The sequence below is a fragment of the Leuresthes tenuis genome, unplaced genomic scaffold (assembly GCF_036924035.1).
Source record: "Leuresthes tenuis unplaced genomic scaffold, fLeuTen1.0.hap1 SCAF_4, whole genome shotgun sequence".
NCBI classification, from domain to species: domain Eukaryota; kingdom Metazoa; phylum Chordata; class Actinopteri; order Atheriniformes; family Atherinopsidae; genus Leuresthes; species Leuresthes tenuis.
In genome coordinates, this window is record NW_027325358.1 from 10339748 (window position 1) to 10358068 (window position 18321).

Consider the following 18321-nt stretch of genomic DNA (forward strand, 5'->3'; position numbering starts at 1 on the left):
GTCTGAGAGGGTGTTCAGCAGCAGAGGAGCACCACAGAGTGTTGTCATATCCGGATATTCTGAGACATACTGTTGGGTGAGTACAGGGAACTGGTTTACCACTTTGTGGCATGGTGTAGGAGCAATCATCTCATCTTGAATGTAGGGAATAGATAGATAGATACTTTATTAATCCTGAGGCAAATTCAATGCACAGGATTACAAAGAATTACCCCTTATTCATGAGTTAGCTCTGAATATACCTTCTTCTAAACCCCTTCTGATGAGCAATATGTGCAGCTGTCCAGAAACTCATTTTCTTTTCCAAAGAAAGGCACAGATACTACCAGCACCCTTTCTGCATGTCACTGGATAATGGACAGCTACTTGTTGTCCTCACTGGATGGGTTTGTTAGGTTTAGTTTCATATAGATGATTAATCCCCGACGTCAAGCGGCACAAGTTACGTGCAAATACAACCGGCCCCTTTGGGTCGAACACAGCAAAGTACTCTGCATGTCACTGTTTATGAAACAGCTGGACAGGAAGCTTTTAAAAACCGGGGCAGAAATTAAGATACATACAGTACATCCCCAGGCATTACCCACCCTACTGCCTTTAATACTGTCTTCTGTTTGCAGCTCTGCATGGAGACACATAGATATACATAGTCATTGCTCTATTCTTTTATATTATGTTCCCTAACAGGAGTTTTGTCTTACCTCACTTATTTGGATTTTTTTGGTTACACTGTCTAAACATCACATTTAGATTTGTTCTCGGTGCCACGGCTGGATTTTCTCTTCTCCACAGCCTCCATCTGTAAAATGTTGATGTGGTTCAGTATTATCTGTTCATTTTCAGCATGCATTTCTTACAGTGATATATATATATATATAAAATATATATATAAAAGATAGATGTTGGTCTCACTCTAGTACAACACTGCCCCCTGGTGGTGAATTAATTCAAGTTTTTCTTAAAGTCAACTGTTGCATTTACCAGAACTTTAAAAGTACCACAACTTAAATAATACTACGACCTTTTCACAGGCACGGAACCTGTAACAACACGTAAAAGTCAGCCTTGCGTCAAACAACCACCTCACCTTTACTGAACTGCGTGCATTTGCAGAGCTCTCTGTTCTCACCATTGTACCTGGACCACAAACGAAGAGAAAATCTCGAGCCCACTGACTTTCACCTCCACACCTTCTAGTGCGCTTTTTTAACTTTTTTTTTCTCTTCCCACGGAGTTGTCTCCCTGAGGTCGGGAGGCTCTGGCAGGAGACGACAGGTGTCACTGTGTCCATGCGCTTTGTCTGCGCCCTCATGCGTGAACCAGCGCCGCGGCACAGTGTTTATCCACAAACCGACTGCTCCAACTTTCACCTGTCTGGACAGACGGAATACATGGCTGAAAGAAACCCTGTAAATGCGGTAACACCGTGTAACATGTGGGCGCTTTGAATGTTTACTGAGCTCAGTTACAAACCTTCCACATATTGGTGAAACAATCTGTGGGTTTACGGCTCCAACAGCGGATCATCACACAGGTAATTGCACGTCTAATAATCCATTAAAAACTGAAACAGTGCATTTGTATCAATTATCCTGGCCGCGGGGACAGGGTCACCGCGTGACACGCTTCCGTTTCTGTGGTAACAGGTGTGAGAGACGTCACGCTCATACCTCTCCTGCTCCAAAGAAGAGTTGCTGTCACAGTGGCTGGAAAAAAAATTACAATTTCACTTGTGAGAATGGAATAAACAGTGTCCAAAACGAATAATGGATTATAATTGGAACTGTCACTCTTCATTTCTGAAGCTTTTTGCACGCTTGACTGACTAAAATGCTTTACAAACTAGGCAATGTACTTTCCTTTTAGTTTCATTTTCATTTTCAAAAGGTCTAAAATAATATTTTGGAAATGATGTATGTGTTAAATAAAACAACAACATTTTGTATAAAAATTATGCATTTGACAAGATTGAAAAAAAGTAAAACTATACTTCAGAGGCTAAATGGAGGACTTTTTATGGGGGATTAAACTGAACTGAAGATTTGATGTGATCTTTTGGTTTTCTAACCTCAGATTTAATTGATATGTACATGATATGTACTTGAAATAGCTATATATACACACACACACTCCGATGTTGAGAGTCATCGGGCTCCCGTTACATTTCAGGGCTGTATGAGTGGCAGCATAAAGCAGCAGTCACACAGCACCGCTCACAATTGGAGTCAAGGTCTTTATGATGCTTTTGTGTCCTCCCACATATTTTTCATGAATCTCCCTGTAAGTCGCCCTCTATCAGTTATTTTAAAATTTGCACAGAAGTGGAACAAATTTGGCAGAGCCTTCGTGGTAACAAGGCGCTCCAGTTTTGAGGAGACTCTTGGAGACTGGACCATAACAAAAACCCCAGTGGATCAAATGTAAGTGAAGGAGAGGGGACTTAGTGTGTATAAAATTAGCAAGTTATTGTGCATTTATCCAATTATTCATTGTGTGTGCTTGTCTGCTCATGAATGATTATTTTAGTAACACTTACCAGTAATAGTTAGCCTTATTTTCATTATCATACATCCTCAGTCTCATTTTGTATTAAATGATACAAGTTAAAAAGTCTTGAAGATTGTCCCTGTGGTGCCAAATATGTACTTTGTGCTAAAAGATATTTTTTGTTTTTATCAAATTATGCAAACTGTACACTAATCTTTGCATCTGCTATCGCTTGATGCCAAAGAGAAGTACATTAATGAAGGAGTGGAAGGTCACTGATAGCTTCTGTCACTGAGATTTTGCCCTTTTTGGCTGTTTGCAATCTTATTTAGGCCTCTCTGCTCCCTGAAACCATGGAAACCATGCCACAAGCTGTAGCTTACCATGTGCAGGCAGTATAAATTAGCATGTTTTCATTTTTTTTAGCTTTTTCCTCATCGTCAAGACCTTGATGGTGTTTGAAACACTAGCTTTAAAGGTTTTATTTTTCTAAATAAATTCAAAAGAAAAAAAGAACAAGTTTTGTAGTTTATTAGTGAGTTACTGAATTTCCATTATGTTTCCTGAATCTGCTAGTGTTTCTTGTCCTGCCTCTACCTCTGGCACCCTCTTTACTTTCATTACCCCCAACCCAAGCCAGGTTTTGAATCCCATTCCTACTTATCTTTACCTCTTCTATTTCTACCCCCTATCCGAACCAGGGTTTGTATCCCCACCCCGCTATGACTGGTGTGCAGTTGGTGAGAGGCTGGGGTAGCTTGTGGTTGTGGAAAAAAAAAGATGGTTGTTGTGGTGTGAGGAGCAGCGATGGCTGGCATTAGGGGAGTGACTGAGACGCCAGTGATCACAGCCTCCTGCAGGTGTCGTGGGCCCAACTAGACGAAACACTGATGAAAGAAGGTTCCCACCTGATGACCCCAATGACATGATGGTCAGCACTGCTCACTGGTCTATATAGGGATTACAGGGAATTATTTACTGAGTCTGGTCCATTTTTTCTTTAGCTTACCTTGAATGAAGTGAGTTATTGCATTTCCATAACAATCTTCCTTTTTTCTGGCTCAAGGAAATAAAATGCTAATAACATGAATGATACGCTGATAAGCTTAAAAGTTTGTTCACTGAAGCCGTCGCATGTCAACCATCACCTGCTACATCTCTGTTTTGTGGACAAAGTAAATAAGGAATTTGTTTGACAGCCAAATATGATCGGGCACGACACCGCTGGGCCGGTTAAGGCAGGTGTTCGGTTAAGTTAAATATTTGACTTCAAACATCAGGTCAACCGTTTTGCAGAATTCAAGGTAAATACTGAAACAATCGGGCTTAGCTTCATAAAACCTTGCAATTCTCTATCAACGACTGTAAAAAGTGTCACAGATGACCTCTGGCTGCCTTGCAGGCTGCTCTGGATTCTGTCCTGACTCTTCACAGTGAAGATGAATGAGCTCCTGCACCTTCCTGCTTCAGTGCTTCCAACTCACATTCGTAAACACCAGAGCAGGTTCACCAGGTGTGTCGTTCGTGGAAATAGGATCCAGAAACCTGCAAATCAGTCAAAGGTCGGTGTTGTCCACATGGGTTCTAAGAGATGGTTAAATAGTTGAAGTTTGGAAAAAGTAATGAAATGCCTCTGTTGATTTCCACATGGTGTGGTTCTGGCTGCTGCTTAGCAACAAAATCTAGCAGCTGCACTGCAAAAAATGTCTGTCCAAATAGGTCCTGTTGTTACGGTTTTTATGATTGTTTACCTACTAATATATGGCTCATAAGGTGAAAATCCCAAACACACTATCAGACACTATTCCACTGTTTAGACAGATGAATCTGCTGTGTTATTGCAGAAAGTCCACACTCAGATCCCCTCATAGATCAGCATGTATCACCTACAACAGGCACTCACTTAAGAAGGACCAGCAGTCAATATTCTTGACTCAAATTAGCACACTTTAAACTTAATTAGAACCCAATCATTGAGTTAGAAACAATGAGAGACAAAACTGTTCTTTGGAACAAGAGATCCAGAATGATAGTGAGGAGAAGGAAGAGAGAAAGCTAAGAAAAAGAGATGGGGATTCTGTTTTCCTCTCTTTGAGGTTTTTTTTTAAAATTAGATTTCTACTTTAAAGTATATTGGTTTGAAATGTTATTGTGTGGAGTACATAAAGAAATAAAAATGTACAAATGTCTTTGTTCTCATCATGAAAGTTGTCTCTTAAGGGCAAGAATCATAAGTAACATTGCAGATTCCTGATTCTAGAGTTATGAAATCGATGTTCCCTGATTATGAGACTTCTTCTTATGCATTTTTTAGGGCTTTTGCGTTATTAACGGAGGCAAAGTTTGGGTTTTTGACAAGATTGGTTTTGAGCAGAGAGTTTGGTTTGGACCTGGAAGTTGGAAGTTTTAGAGTTAAGTGCAGAGCTTTTGGAAATTTACATACAATTTCAAGAAATATGTTTTAGCAATAGAAAAAAAACCACAATACTTATTCTTAAGGAAACAAATGAAATTTGCAAAGTAGTGCAGTACAGTTTTGATATTAGTTTACTTTTGTTCTAGGCTTTTAAGTTTCCATGGTGTGCATTAAACACAGCTTATTCTTATCGTTATATTGTTGTTACAACAAGCTATTTCGTTATTTTTATTTAAGACCACATTTGGCTGCATGTGTACCTTTTATTTTTCACAACACACATACCTTAGTGTCTGCACCAGTACTGTCACTTGTGTGCATTTGTTTTTTTAGAATTATTATTATTATTGTGGGTGCAAATGATTCACTCCTGTTCATCTTTCCTTCCTGTGATTCCTTCATGCAACACACTACAGCTGATGTTGCTAGACAAACATGGCATGGCAGGATGCCAGTGTTGACACTCTGCGGACGCACAGTGACCCGGCGAGTGGGACACTTTTTGCAGCGTGCGGGCTATAAGGAGAGGGAGTGGCGCACTGGTTAACAGTGAGGAGAGAAACTCCACACACAGACAGAAGCACGGCAGCGCCCGGGATAACGTGATTAGTGCTCTATTAGGTCCGCTACTGAGCTCAACTAGATAAGGCGCAGAGATCATTGTGAGGGGAGAGAGAGGAGACGCAGAGGAAAAGCTTCATCCGACACATGGATCTTCTTTGCTTCCTATTGATTCGCCTAAAGAAGTTACGCGCACACAGTTTTTCAGTGTCCGTGCGTCTCAGGCTCTGGCGAGGTCGTGTCACCGCTCTTTGTCTCAGGTAGGATTTTCTGATTTTTTTTTTTTTTCCATTTTGAAATGCTTACCCAGAATCTGAGCTAATCATTAGTAATAATTTGAATGATATGATACAAAGAGAAGAAAATACAAATTAAAGCATTGAAGAATGTCCTTTTCCCCTCCCTCTTGTTGCCATTTTTTCAGATGAACTAACAGCCTTAGTAAAAAATAAGGGCTCATCCCTGAGGAGGCAGTTCACGATGAAAAGGAAAAATCTGGGAAAGCCTCAGAGGACTGATTCAGTCCCTTCTTTTCTCAGTCACGCTGTGAGATATTAGTTCTGTTCTGTCCTGTTGGATGATATTTGTTAACCTCTGGTGAACTCACACAGGAGGTGGGCCAATCTGCTCCAATGGAGTCTGACAATGTGACCAACCAGACTTTTCCAAACATGACCACTTACAGCCTCCAGGTAGCTCTGCCACTCTCTGTGCTGGTGGGGATTATGATCCTGCTCATAGTGTTTGGTAACGTGCTGGTGGTCATAGCAGTCTGTACAAGCCGGGCCTTGCGGGCTCCACAGAACTTATTCTTAGTGTCTCTGGCATCGGCTGACATTTTGGTGGCAACTCTTGTGATGCCATTCTCTTTGGCCAATGAGCTCATGGGATACTGGTTCTTCGGTGAGGTGTGGTGTGAGATCTATCTTGCCCTTGATGTTCTTTTCTGCACTGCCTCCATCGCTCACCTCTGTGCTATCAGCTTGGACCGCTACTGGTCTATCACACAGGCCATCGAGTACAACCTCAAGAGGACGCCACGCCGCATCAAGTGCATCATCTTCATTGTGTGGGTCATTGCTGCCGTTATCTCTTTCCCACCTCTGATCACCATGGAGAAAGAGAATAGTGAGAAAATCCCTGTGTGTAAGATCAATGATGTTAAATGGTATGTCATCTCCTCTTGCATTGGCTCCTTCTTCCTGCCCTGCATCATCATGGTGCTGGTCTATGTCCGGATCTACCAAATTGCCAAAAAGAGGACACGGGCGCCACCTGGAGACCGTAAGCAGACAGATCTATCAAAGTCAGCAGCCACTGCTGTTGCCAAACTAAAGGAGAATGGTGTGGGTGACGCCGAAAATCGCCTCTGCCATGAGAAGCTGAACGGCGAAGGGGACATTGAGCTGAAGGAGGGAGTGAGAGGAGAAGGGGGAGCATATAAGGAGAAAGGTGAGGTCAACGGGGTGGACATTGAGGAGTCATCCTCTTCTGACCACAAAGTGAACAATCCATGCTCCATTAAAAAGAAAGTAAACAAGGGAAAAAACAGACTGAGCCAAATCAAGCCAGGGGATGCTGACATTCAAAAGCGGATGCAAAACACCAAAGGCAGCCTCTGGAAGGGCCGCCAGAACCGGGAAAAACGCTTCACATTCGTCCTGGCTGTGGTCATTGGAGCGTTTGTCATCTGCTGGTTTCCCTTTTTCTTTACATACATGCTGAAGACGCTCTGCGAGCACTGCTCTGTGCCTAATACCCTGTTTAAGTTCTTCTTCTGGTTTGGCTACTGCAACAGTGCACTGAACCCCATAATTTACACCATCTTCAACAACGACTTTAGGAGGTCGTTCAAAAAGATACTTTGCAGGAGGGACACCAGAAGATACGTATGACTCTTCATTTACTTATTTTTTACAATATAGTACATGTGTTGTAGAACATATTGCCTATCGTACATGGACCAGCAGTTTGTGAAAGCTCTGGATGTAAATGATCAGGAGGAGCTTTATGTGCAGCATCGTCTTTTCAAAGTATCCACCAACCACAGCTGAACACAAAACACCACAGTGAGAACATGCTTTCAGTGTAACTGCATTTTTTTATTAAAGAAACAAAGTGAAGTCCATGATATGTATTGAATTTGTATGTTGTACAAACTGATCTGTGAGTATTTGTCTGTTTCCATTGTTATGGGTACAGTCTTGTGCTGTTTTGTATGATACAGTGATTATAATGATGACGAAGATATCTTGTGGTAAAAATGCAGACTCTTTAAAAACAAATAAAGCCCATTTACTGAAATGGTCCCAAGGATCCATATGAAATATCAAATTGCTAACGACATACTTGCACGAACACACAATGGTGAGAACAATGGGGGAGAGGCAGCTGTAGTCACTGACAGAAAAGCCAGAATTTGCTCTCAGAATTTGTTTAGGGAGGCTTCCCAATCTGAACAGATATTTCCTGCAACCCCTGTGACGGCGTGAAAGCACTGGCGCAAAGTGTCCTCTTGTACAGTTAACTGAAGACTCCAAAAGATAGGAGCCAATTCACTGGCCCGTTGAATTTGACCTTTGTGAAAGCCAAACGAGGAGCTCAGCTCTTAATGAGCCTGAACAGAACATGTGCAAATGTTGTTTTGGTGTCCAGATTAGTCATGTTTGTGATAAGATGTTTTTTTTATTTTTTTATCTGAGATGTCAGATTTCCCAAATTGAATTACATTTCTAATCTTTTTCCTGTGAGTGTGAGTTTGCCTCAGATTCCAGGCAGTTTATGAATCAACTATAATGATAATGTAATGTGAGGCACAGTGAAGTGGAAAAGTAGCGGTTCATTTGCTGTTTTGTGTTATGCGTCATTAAGCAGAGAGACAAAGCCTGTCAAACCAGAACCTGATTGACTGGTCCTTGTCTGACCCTTTTCACTGTGTTCCCTCTACAAAGTTCAGAGGAAAAAGTGTAGAACACAAAGGATCTGGCCATCTTCTGCCCGTTGAATACAAAGACCACATGTTCTCCCTGCAGACGAAGAGTATGTAAATGCAATACTTTTGACAGTTGGTGAAGAAGCTGAACAGCAGAATCCTCAGAAAACTAAATGGTCCCTCTGGGAGAGTTCAGCCAGCCTAGTACCTCATTCTGAAGAGCTCAATGTACACTCACATTGAGCTGGTGGAGTATTTTCCTGCATGTTTATAAAATGTGTAAGTGCAGGGGGAGAGTGTGTGAGTGTGAGAATGTGCATGAGTATTTGCTGCACATATAAACAGAGGGAGTGAGCTCCCACCGGACGGACAAGTTCTTAGTCAGTCATGCTGATACAAAACGTTCAGTCTGTATTAAAGGGGAATTTTCTATGTGAGACCTTTGGATGTTGTTTTTTAATATTTAAAAGAGGGAAAAAACTATAACTAGAAGGATGTCTAATGAAACTGGAACATTCATTTTCCAAGAACTAATATTTGTAATTTTCCCAGGGGTCAACCCCCCTGTAGCATTGTAATTTGATTTACAACCCCTGGATAAGATTAAACAAACTGATCCACAGCTGTATGAGAGCTTCGCAAATTCTGTGAAATTTCCAGGTTTTCCAAGAATGAACATCAAAGCCAAGCCTTCATCGACAGTCCTTCAGCCTCTTGAGCAACTTAGACTACATTATAGAAAACAAACTACAGACGAACCACATCAGCAGTAGCGTGTTTTTAAAAAATGGACTGTGGATAACAGTGTGACATCCCACCTCAAAAGTTTACCAGGTTCCAAAAATAACCTTTTGTGTTAGTCAGCTAAACTTAATCTGTAAACCCTATTCCCCCCCAAACTTGTGGATTTTTTTTTAATTATAAGAAAAACTCATGTGCAACAAAAAGATTTGTATTGCTGTCATACAAAATTCATTGTATTTAGCACATATCAATAAGTTGATACTGAAACATGTTTACCATTGTGTTACATCAATCTTAATTTTATTTACATTTTCTAATTGTTTGGTAACTGAGTTGATAAGAGCAATCTATGTTGGTTCTTGCTGAATTAAAGATTTCAGATGCTCAACAATCTGTGGTTGTTCTTGTCTTTTACCTCTTCATGATGCTCCATACATTTTCAGCAGGAGAAAGCTCTGGACTGCAGGCAGTCAAGCATGCACACACAGTGTCGTGTAGAATGAGGTCTGGTATTATTCTTCTGAAATAACCACAGACCTCCCCACAAAAGTATGTATTTTCAAAATGTAAAAATTAGCTTCTTTATTTGTGGTACCTTCACATATATGCAAGACATTTATGTTATAGACCTTATTCAAGCCCATACCATTATAGATGCTGGATTTGACACCTTTTAGTGATAACAGCCGGTGTGGTCTTTTCTCTTCTTTGGCACAAAGAACCAGACTGCAGTATTTTACCCAATAACAGCTGAAAATGTGGATTCATCTGACCGCACATCATGTGTCCACAGTTTTCTTCTCAGAGATAAGCTCATCCTCAGAGATCCCTTTGTTGTTTCTGCAGAATATTGATGTATCGCTTCTTCCTTCGTAATAGAGTTTCAGGTTAGATTTCTTTATGCAGCAATGAACTGTGTTGAAGGAAAATGTTTTTTTAAAGGTACTCATGAGTCCATGTGGCTCTCACGCAGTGCGGTCTGAGTGCTTGAAGCTCACACACATCCAACAGTGGCTTCCATACTTGATCGTTAAGGAGTGAGATTTCCCCGAACTCTCTTTTCAAAATAAATCTGCACTACAGATGCTAAAGGACCAAAGTTCTTTGGAATCTTGCACTGAATAATTTCTTTGGAATATGTAGTTTATTATCTGACTGAATTTTGCACAAAATAGTGAGTCATGCTCCATCATTGCTTTGAAAGAGTAAGCCTTTGGTTGATTCTTCTTTTATAGCCAATCCTGACACCCTCACCTGTCACTAACTGACCTGCTGATCTTCCAGAACAGTGTTACTTGTTAAGTTTTTCTTATTTGCCTAACTAAACTTTTCTTCAGTCCGCTGCTGGCATAGAATTTTAAGTTTGTTTATATTTCTTACCTACAATGAAGTTGCTCAATGAAGACACTGATAATAATGTGTCCAAATAAAAATAATTAAAGGTTAAAACAAATTTACATATGAAAGATTGAAAGTTTTATTGCATTTCAGAAAATTCTCTCACTTTTCTGGAAACTGGGTTTGTAGATCCTGAGTTTCTCAAAATGTTTCTGCTCCCTGAGGAAATTTACTGTGATGGAATCGCACGCACATTGGCATGAAAAGTTTCAAAGTTCATCTCACCACAAATAGCTGAGTGAATAGAAGATGACGCATGTTTTTTTCTTGGTCTTGAAGCAAAAGTTATGGCATCCTGCATGATCATAACCTAAGGACATTCTAACAGGTTATTTATCCTTTTTGTAACAAACTAAGAGACTCAGTTCAGATTTTTACACAGTTTACCTGTAAAGTTTTTCCAGTTCTTTGAGATTGTTTGCCATGAAATGCACCGCTCCTTTAAATCCATCCACAAAGTTTGTTTCCTGTCAACTGTGGATTTTGAGGCACATTTAGAGCTATTTTACTGTTGTCTACCTACTTCTTTTTCACAGTTTGTTTCCAGAATTTACTGATATATAATTCAGTCCAGTCTTACCTGTACCATTAACTTGTTTCCCAGTGCCACTGGAACAGTGGAGAATTGTTCTTTTCCCGAAGTCCTTGTCTCTGTTTTCCTCAAACATGTTTTTGCCCATTGCAGAAATTAGTTTTTTAAACTTCATCAGCCCATGGAATCATGTGATCAGCCCACAAGACTCATGGAGTCTTGTGGGCTGATCACATGATTCCATGAGGAACATGTTTCTGCATTTGTGGCTGAACAGTAAAACAGTGCCCCATCCCTGCATCCTTCTTCGTGGTCAAACAGGAGTTTTAATAAACATTTTCAGGACTCTTGCAGGCAGTTCTCTTGGAAAGTGTTCTTGGTCTTTGAGCACTGAGCAGGATCTCCACCTTTCTAGTAAACTTTAATTTTATTAATTAGATAACAAACTGAGGAAACCGCTTCCTGAAAATGCTCTACCATTTTCTCGCTTGTTTCCACCTTTGTGGGCATCACACATTATCTTAATCTTTAAAATACAAGGCAACTTTTGCAAATGTGAAACATTTGTTTTTTCTCAGAAAGTCAACGAGGCCTTGGTTAAAGTCACGTGTGAGCTCAGATCTCTAATCAAAGTAATGAATTAACCAGTTTAAAGTGTTGAAAATCATATTTAATCTGTAACGTCAGGCCTTTTGGAGATGAGTTAAACTTTTATGCATGAAAACATGCAGTTATTAATTCCCTTAAAACCAGAGTGTGCCCATCAAAACTGAATTTTGAAGTATTTACCTTTAAAAATAATACTCTCATGGCAGTAAAACAGCTGTTATATATTCAGTGAATAAGAATCTATAAATATGCAGTTCTGGTCCTGCCCACATTCTTCATTGTCCACCAGTAGCTGAGACTTGCTGCCCAGTTTACACTGACTCTGCTGCTCTATCCTTTTGCCTGGTCAATGCAGGGTTAACTCAGCCATACATGTTTGAACCAACAAGCGATTCTCAAAATGAGAAAGCTAAATATATGAGCTTGCATGCAAGGTGCAGCATCAGAATTGCAATGTATTCACTTTCTATCACTCTCAGCCATATCAGATATACACCGCTTGCTGGTGCATAATTTCCAATTTCTCCTGGCTGCTGTTTTTTCTTTATAGATTGCTAGCTTCTCTCATTCATCAAGGCACATTAGCTGTACAGCTAAATCCTGAAAGCAGTCAAGGCCGGGTCCTAATATTCTATGTGAAACATACAGGCTGTCTCACCTCGCCTCTCTGAAACTGTAGGCGGTGCTCTGCAGATTCAAGGCAGAAATCCCTTACCATTGGCCGATTTTGCTCAGAATATATTTTGTAACACAAAAAATATCAAATAAACATGATGACATGGCTGAAAACAACTTGATTTACACCAGAAAAGGAAATTAAGAAGCCTTAAATCCATACTCTTCCCCTTCTAATAAAGTTCAAGAATCTGATAATCAAGAAAGATAGGCACTCTTCAAATGTGCCATAATACAGTAAATCAACTGGATAAGATAGTACTTTCAATTTATTGAAAAAGTTACAGTTCTTCCTTGTAGCCCTTCCTCCTGTAACACTGTGTTTAAAGTGGACATGACAAGATCTTTTCCAGCCATTTAATTCTTATTCTTGTGTACAGCTAAATTAGCATTAGGCAGTTTATATCTCCCAATGGTTTGTAATCAGTTCAGAATGTGGGAGAACTTTCTTTAAGCGGAAGCCTCCTCTTGAAAATGAGAGGATCTGGCTGAAGTGTCTTCTGAATGGTCAGTTTATTGGAGGTTTACTGAGGGTGCAGGGAATGGGATGACGATGACCCGTGAATGCGCACTACACCAGTTTCAAATAGATATGTTCATAAATTAATTTGTACAGTGTAATATTAGCCTCCTTAGCTGCCTTTTCACTCAATGTAACCATGATGTTTGCATTATTATTAGTTTGTACACCTAATGCCAACACAACACAGACATCTGTAGCAGTTTCACTCATCAATTGATGTTCAGATTTGTGCCCTTTTAGAGTTGGAACAGCCTAAACGTCATACTAGGTCTTTTCAATGCTGGAAACAAAGAAGAGCTAACTAATATTTATAGAATGCAAGCTCAGTTTTCACTTCCATTTTAGCATTTCTTTCCACTATTTTTATACATCACTACATAATATAGAGCTGTTTTGAATGTTTACCGGGCCTGTTACACCTTGCTATGTTTTTGCTTGTATCGTCTCATCCTCTCGTTCCTCTCCGTCTTTCCTTTCACGTCAACACGCAGCAGTGATAGCATTAGGCGGATGTGCTTGCTGACAGCCTATTGGAGAAAGCCAGCTGTTAAAAGTCTGCAGACCTCTCTCCTTACACACACACACGCACACCAACACACACACAAACATTTTGCCTCTGGGAATCAGGCCATGGATCATCAGGTTAGAGTGCACATCCGTCTCCAAGCCTGCATGTCTTGTATGGTGTTTAAGCGTAGCTACCATTCAGAGAGATGGGGAAAAACAAACATTTCCAGTTGGAGGATGCATTCAGGGATGAAGTTGTATTTGACTTGAACATGAGTACTTATAAGTGGCTGTGGGAGGCTGGGTGTGTCTATGTACTGTAGGTGGCTGAGGTGAACAGTGCATGATAATGACGAGGGGTTGCTGAGGCACCCACATACTATAATCTACGCCTTTTATTTTTTCAGTGACATCCGCCCATTCGAGGTGGCTGCAATATGCATGATTATTCCCACTGATGACTCACTGTTGTTTGCTCTTACTTTTATTTGCCTGTCTTTATGCAGCTTCACAGGAGGTCTGTACTTATCCTCTAAATTAAACTTCACACCATCTGAGAACATATTACTGAATCATATTTTACAAACAGTCCGGTCTGCTTAGCTGTCAGCTCGTCTTTGGTTAGAGAATGTGTTTCAGAGGTGTCATTTCAAATTGAGTCCCAGTCTCATTAACGGCAGGCTGACTAACTGTCACCCCTCTGGGTCAGACTGGATACACAATACAACTCTGCGTATTGGAAATTTCCCTGGAAAACAATTTGTCTAGACAAATCTATTTTCCAGAAGCTCATTATGATCAAGAGCAATCAGCTCTCATCCTCCCAGAGTCCACAAAGCATTATGCAGCGTGATTATTAGACCTGTGTTGTAATTCACACTGGTTTGGGATTCTATGTTCAAGCAACCTGCAAATAAGCGTTTGTGAGTTGAAATAGCAGACTCTCAAATTACATATCTATAGCCTCACAACTCACACTAGAAATTAGAATTGAATGCAAGATCATTTCAAATTTAGTTTGAAAAGTCATACTGATGGAAATGGCAGAAAAGCTGTAAATTAAACATATTTCAAATGATCAAAATTGGTTCACTGATTCAATTTACATGTAAATCTGAATTTTAGCAACATTTCACATTAGAGAAGCCTTTTGTAAAAACAGAGTTTAAGTATGAAATATGATGAGTGGCATTTCAAAGGATGTATGAATGTAACTCCTAATGATTAAGATTCTATAATTAAATTAGAATAAAATTAATTTTGTTCTAAGATATCATCAAATATTGAGATTGTCTTTAAATGAGTTTTCCACGTTTCTTCGAATCCTGCCATGAGATACCGGGGTAGAATATTAACACTGTTTACAGTTTAAAGACACGTTAATCTGCTCTGTAAAACTTAAAGGAAGAATCTAAAATCTAAGTGGAGACATAGATGTTGTTCTGTTACAAACACTCAGCCAAAGTCTAGCTCTAGTGCAATAATCATGTTGCTTGCAGTTCTGAAATGATATGGTTTATCAATCAAAGAGTCCAAATTGACCAAGTATTTGAAAGTTAGAAATCAAAGTGGATTGGATGATTATCAAAATGAAGCTTTGTTTGGCATTTAAATCAAACAAATAGTTTGTGTCAACATAAATCCAATTTTCCATTCTCGGAAGGTATGAGGTAACATTAAATAAAGTCAGACTGAATGTGTAAGTTATCAGACTTTGTACAGAAATATACATCCCTTTGGCCATATCCTGCTGAAAGAAAATGTTTCTTCGTAAAGTTTGAAGAATTGAAGAAATTTGGAATATGCGTCATATGCGTCTCACTGGTTAGACGTCACTGCTTCATCTACCTGTGCAGCATGGTTGATGGTGAGCATTTGTGCTTGTGATTTAGTTTTCAGGTCATTTACTGTGATTTTCATTGCTGTGACTGTTGCGTTAGTGCTGACTGTACAAACTTCAGCCTTTCAGGACACAGGCTCCACGTTTTATTTACCGTAATGGAGGTAGCTCACCTGCCTGAGTTCATTTTGCGCAGGTGAAGTGACTGAACCTCCTCTCCACATCTAAATGCTCATTTTAGATTGGAGGATATTATAACCGATGATTTCATGGAATTCAAAATAGGAAGTTGATGCCTATATGGCATTAGATTGATAGCTGATAGCGGTAGCCTGCCAGAACAACAGTTTATGTCATTAAAGCAGCAATGGTCTCAACAGATCCAGCCTGACACCAATGGTAACTGAGAATTGAGTTTTTCTTGATATTATTCACTTGTCTAAATGAAAGATGGAAATCTTTCATTTAGCTCTTGAGAATAAAAAATGCACATATTATTAAAAAGTAGTTTTGTTATAATCTAATATATAGAGGCAAACTTTACAGCACTGTGAACTAGTGTTGTATACAAGTCCAGTATTACCAAGACCAAGCTGAGAGTAAGACCAAGACTTTTGGAAGTCAAGATCAAGTTAATGCTTGATTTAATATACCCCCTCCATTAGTGCACCACAATAAATATTTTGAAAAAAGACAATTTTCCTGATGGACACTCTTCATACACATTTGCCAAACTTCCATCACGAGTCATCCCAGTTCTGTTTTGGCTGAATGATGATTTAAAACACATTATGAAAGAGTGTTTATCAAAGGTGGAAGATTAAAAATCATCCAACACATTTCTAGCCCCGAGCACAATGAACACTCAGTAATTATCACAGATAGAAGAAACAAATAGTTGAGTGCTCTCCAGTCGCAATTTCAGCTTTTTGTCCTGGAAATCCCAATCTCTCCTCGAATGACGGACAGCAGAGAAGAATATCTGTATGGTGACACGTAAACAGTGAAGTGAGTGTGAGGCAGAAAGGGCAGCTGAAGTAGGTTGCCATAGAGTCTGTAATGACTGTGTAGAGTGTGCTGATGGACAGGACGGTGGGCGTTTGAAGGAGATTATACCTGAGTACTTTGGGCTGTTACACTGCTGCAGCTCTTAATGATGGTGACTTAATGAAAGCGTCTGGTTTGTTAATTTGGCCAAGTGTTTGTGAGTTTTAAAGAGACAGTTTCTCTGGATGTGTGATAGTAACTTGATGACAAGATTTGGTAGATAGGGATGTCCTGATCCAATCTCAAGTATCAGGTCAGGGTCCCATTCAACATGTTTTTTTGATTGATGGGGGTCCCTGAGTACACATCAGTAGCAGGAGCATGTCAACATGTCTGCTGTGCTGAAATAATATAGAACCAAGTAGGTGCAGTTCAACATCAACTGTGAAGTATTAATGAGTAGTTAGTGTCTTACCGGCTGTAGACAGCAGTCATAAGGATATCAGTTAGGAGAATCAGGAGAGGGTTGATGTGACCATGGAGATAACAGATACTCAAAACGCAGACGTGAGAAGAGTGGATTTTTTCCTTTGAAAACAACATAATAAAAAATATACAGTTAATTTTCATACCAGTTGCCCAGTACAAACATCTGAATAGAGAATGTGAAGTTGACGCCACATTGCATCCCCACTTATCATGAGACTGTCATTTGTATGCAGGGACCCCTTCAGGGTCGAGTTTTTATGCACACTCTTTGGCATTAGCCTCTAAAATCATATTTATCTCGTTTATTTTATATAATATAATATTATATTATATGTATATATCCTTTTCACAACCAAATGGTTAAAATATCTGTCCCCCGCAAGTAAGAAAAACAAACAAAACTATATGTTTAATGAGTTTAAACATTCTGGCATATCTTTGTTATCATTGTAGAGACTCATAAAACCGTCGTATATGACTCTATAAAATGAACACAGTGCTGAATATATTTAGGAGTACTGTTTTGTAGTATGTTTACTTTAATCAATAGGCCAAAAAGCAAGGTTTGTTTTTGCAGGAGATCAGATGTTATTCATTAACAGAATTTACGCAAAATCCGATTTCTCCAAATAAGATCCAACTTCTTTCTCCTCACCCTCTGTCTATTTTGCCCTCCATCCAACAGACTGACTGTTTTTAGCCTACCAAAACAAAATCTAACCATACAACAACAGTAACTGGAAGAATGGGAATGGGAGAACGTTTCTTATAACATGGCGCTCCCATGCCGGCACCTCAGCCTCTACTTTCAAGCCTTAAAGAGAAACTGCAATGGCTTCAAAAGTCATAAATTCTTTGTTCATGGCAAATGCAAAAACAAGTTGGTGCAACATAGCATGAGGACCCTCTGTTAAAAGACTTAAATGTTTTATGGTAACAAAGCACAATTCACATCGTCGTGTGAGGTCACACAAATACCTTTCTTTTCCAAACAGCCTGTCAATCATTTACAGTCATAGATGTATGTATGAGGAGATGTTTGGCTTTCAACCCAGCAGCATTTAACCTATATGCACAGGGTTATCTGTGAGGGCTACGAGCTGTTAGTGCAAGTCTGTCTGCATTGATAAATTACCGAAAATACTTCTCTACAACGAGTGGCAGCTATACAGATTATTATCTCTGTGCAAGCATAAACTCCACCTCATACATACTTAATTAAAGAATATTTTCCAAGAAGACCACCACCACATTACTCAGACAAAGTAAATTTAGCTTAAGTCAATATTATTACTTGTGGGAAAGATGAACTGACCAGTCTTTCAAGAGTAAAGTTGATACTGTTTGAACAGATGTCTGCTTTAATCAGAAATCCAAAAGAGTTTTGGAGTAAGCAACAACTGACCCTCAGTTGTACTGCACTGAGTTGTATCTTCAAACATTATCTTTTAAATGCAACTAATCTTCTGGATTAGCTGAGAGAGTATTAATTGATTATATTTGACTGATTCAGGCAATGAGCAAGAACCTAAAAGCTATTGTTCCATAAAGAGAAATATATTCAAAAGATGGAATAAAATGTAATGATGTTCATGGTATGAATTAGGATCAGCTGGAGATA

The 18321-nt window shown here is 39.5% G+C and overlaps 1 protein-coding gene across 2 annotated transcripts; it reads left to right on the forward strand.

Moving 5' to 3' along the window:
* The first annotated feature begins 2187 nt into the window (after positions 1-2187).
* Positions 2188-18016, forward strand: adra2a (adrenoceptor alpha 2A). 2 transcript variants are annotated; one of them, XR_011915360.1, is made up of 3 exons: positions 2188-2420; positions 5320-5724; positions 18006-18016. XR_011915360.1 is itself a non-coding variant. In XM_072384517.1 (3 exons), the coding sequence occupies exon 3, from the start codon at positions 6097-6099 to the stop codon at positions 7357-7359; it is 1263 nt and encodes a 420-aa protein (XP_072240618.1). In that variant the 5' UTR covers positions 2192-2420; positions 5320-5724; positions 5889-6096; the 3' UTR covers positions 7360-9533. The 2 variants fall into 2 exon arrangements, 1 of the variants encoding a protein (XP_072240618.1); XM_072384517.1 differs by lacking the exon at positions 18006-18016 and adding an exon at positions 5889-9533 and having other exon boundaries at positions 2192-2420.
* Positions 18017-18321: the final 305 nt, after the last annotated feature.

Bases quoted from the DNA above. Each gene is read 5' to 3' on its own strand.
- adra2a (XM_072384517.1), top strand. From the start codon at position 6,097: ATGGAGTCTGACAATGTGACCAACCAGACTTTTCCAAACATGACCACT.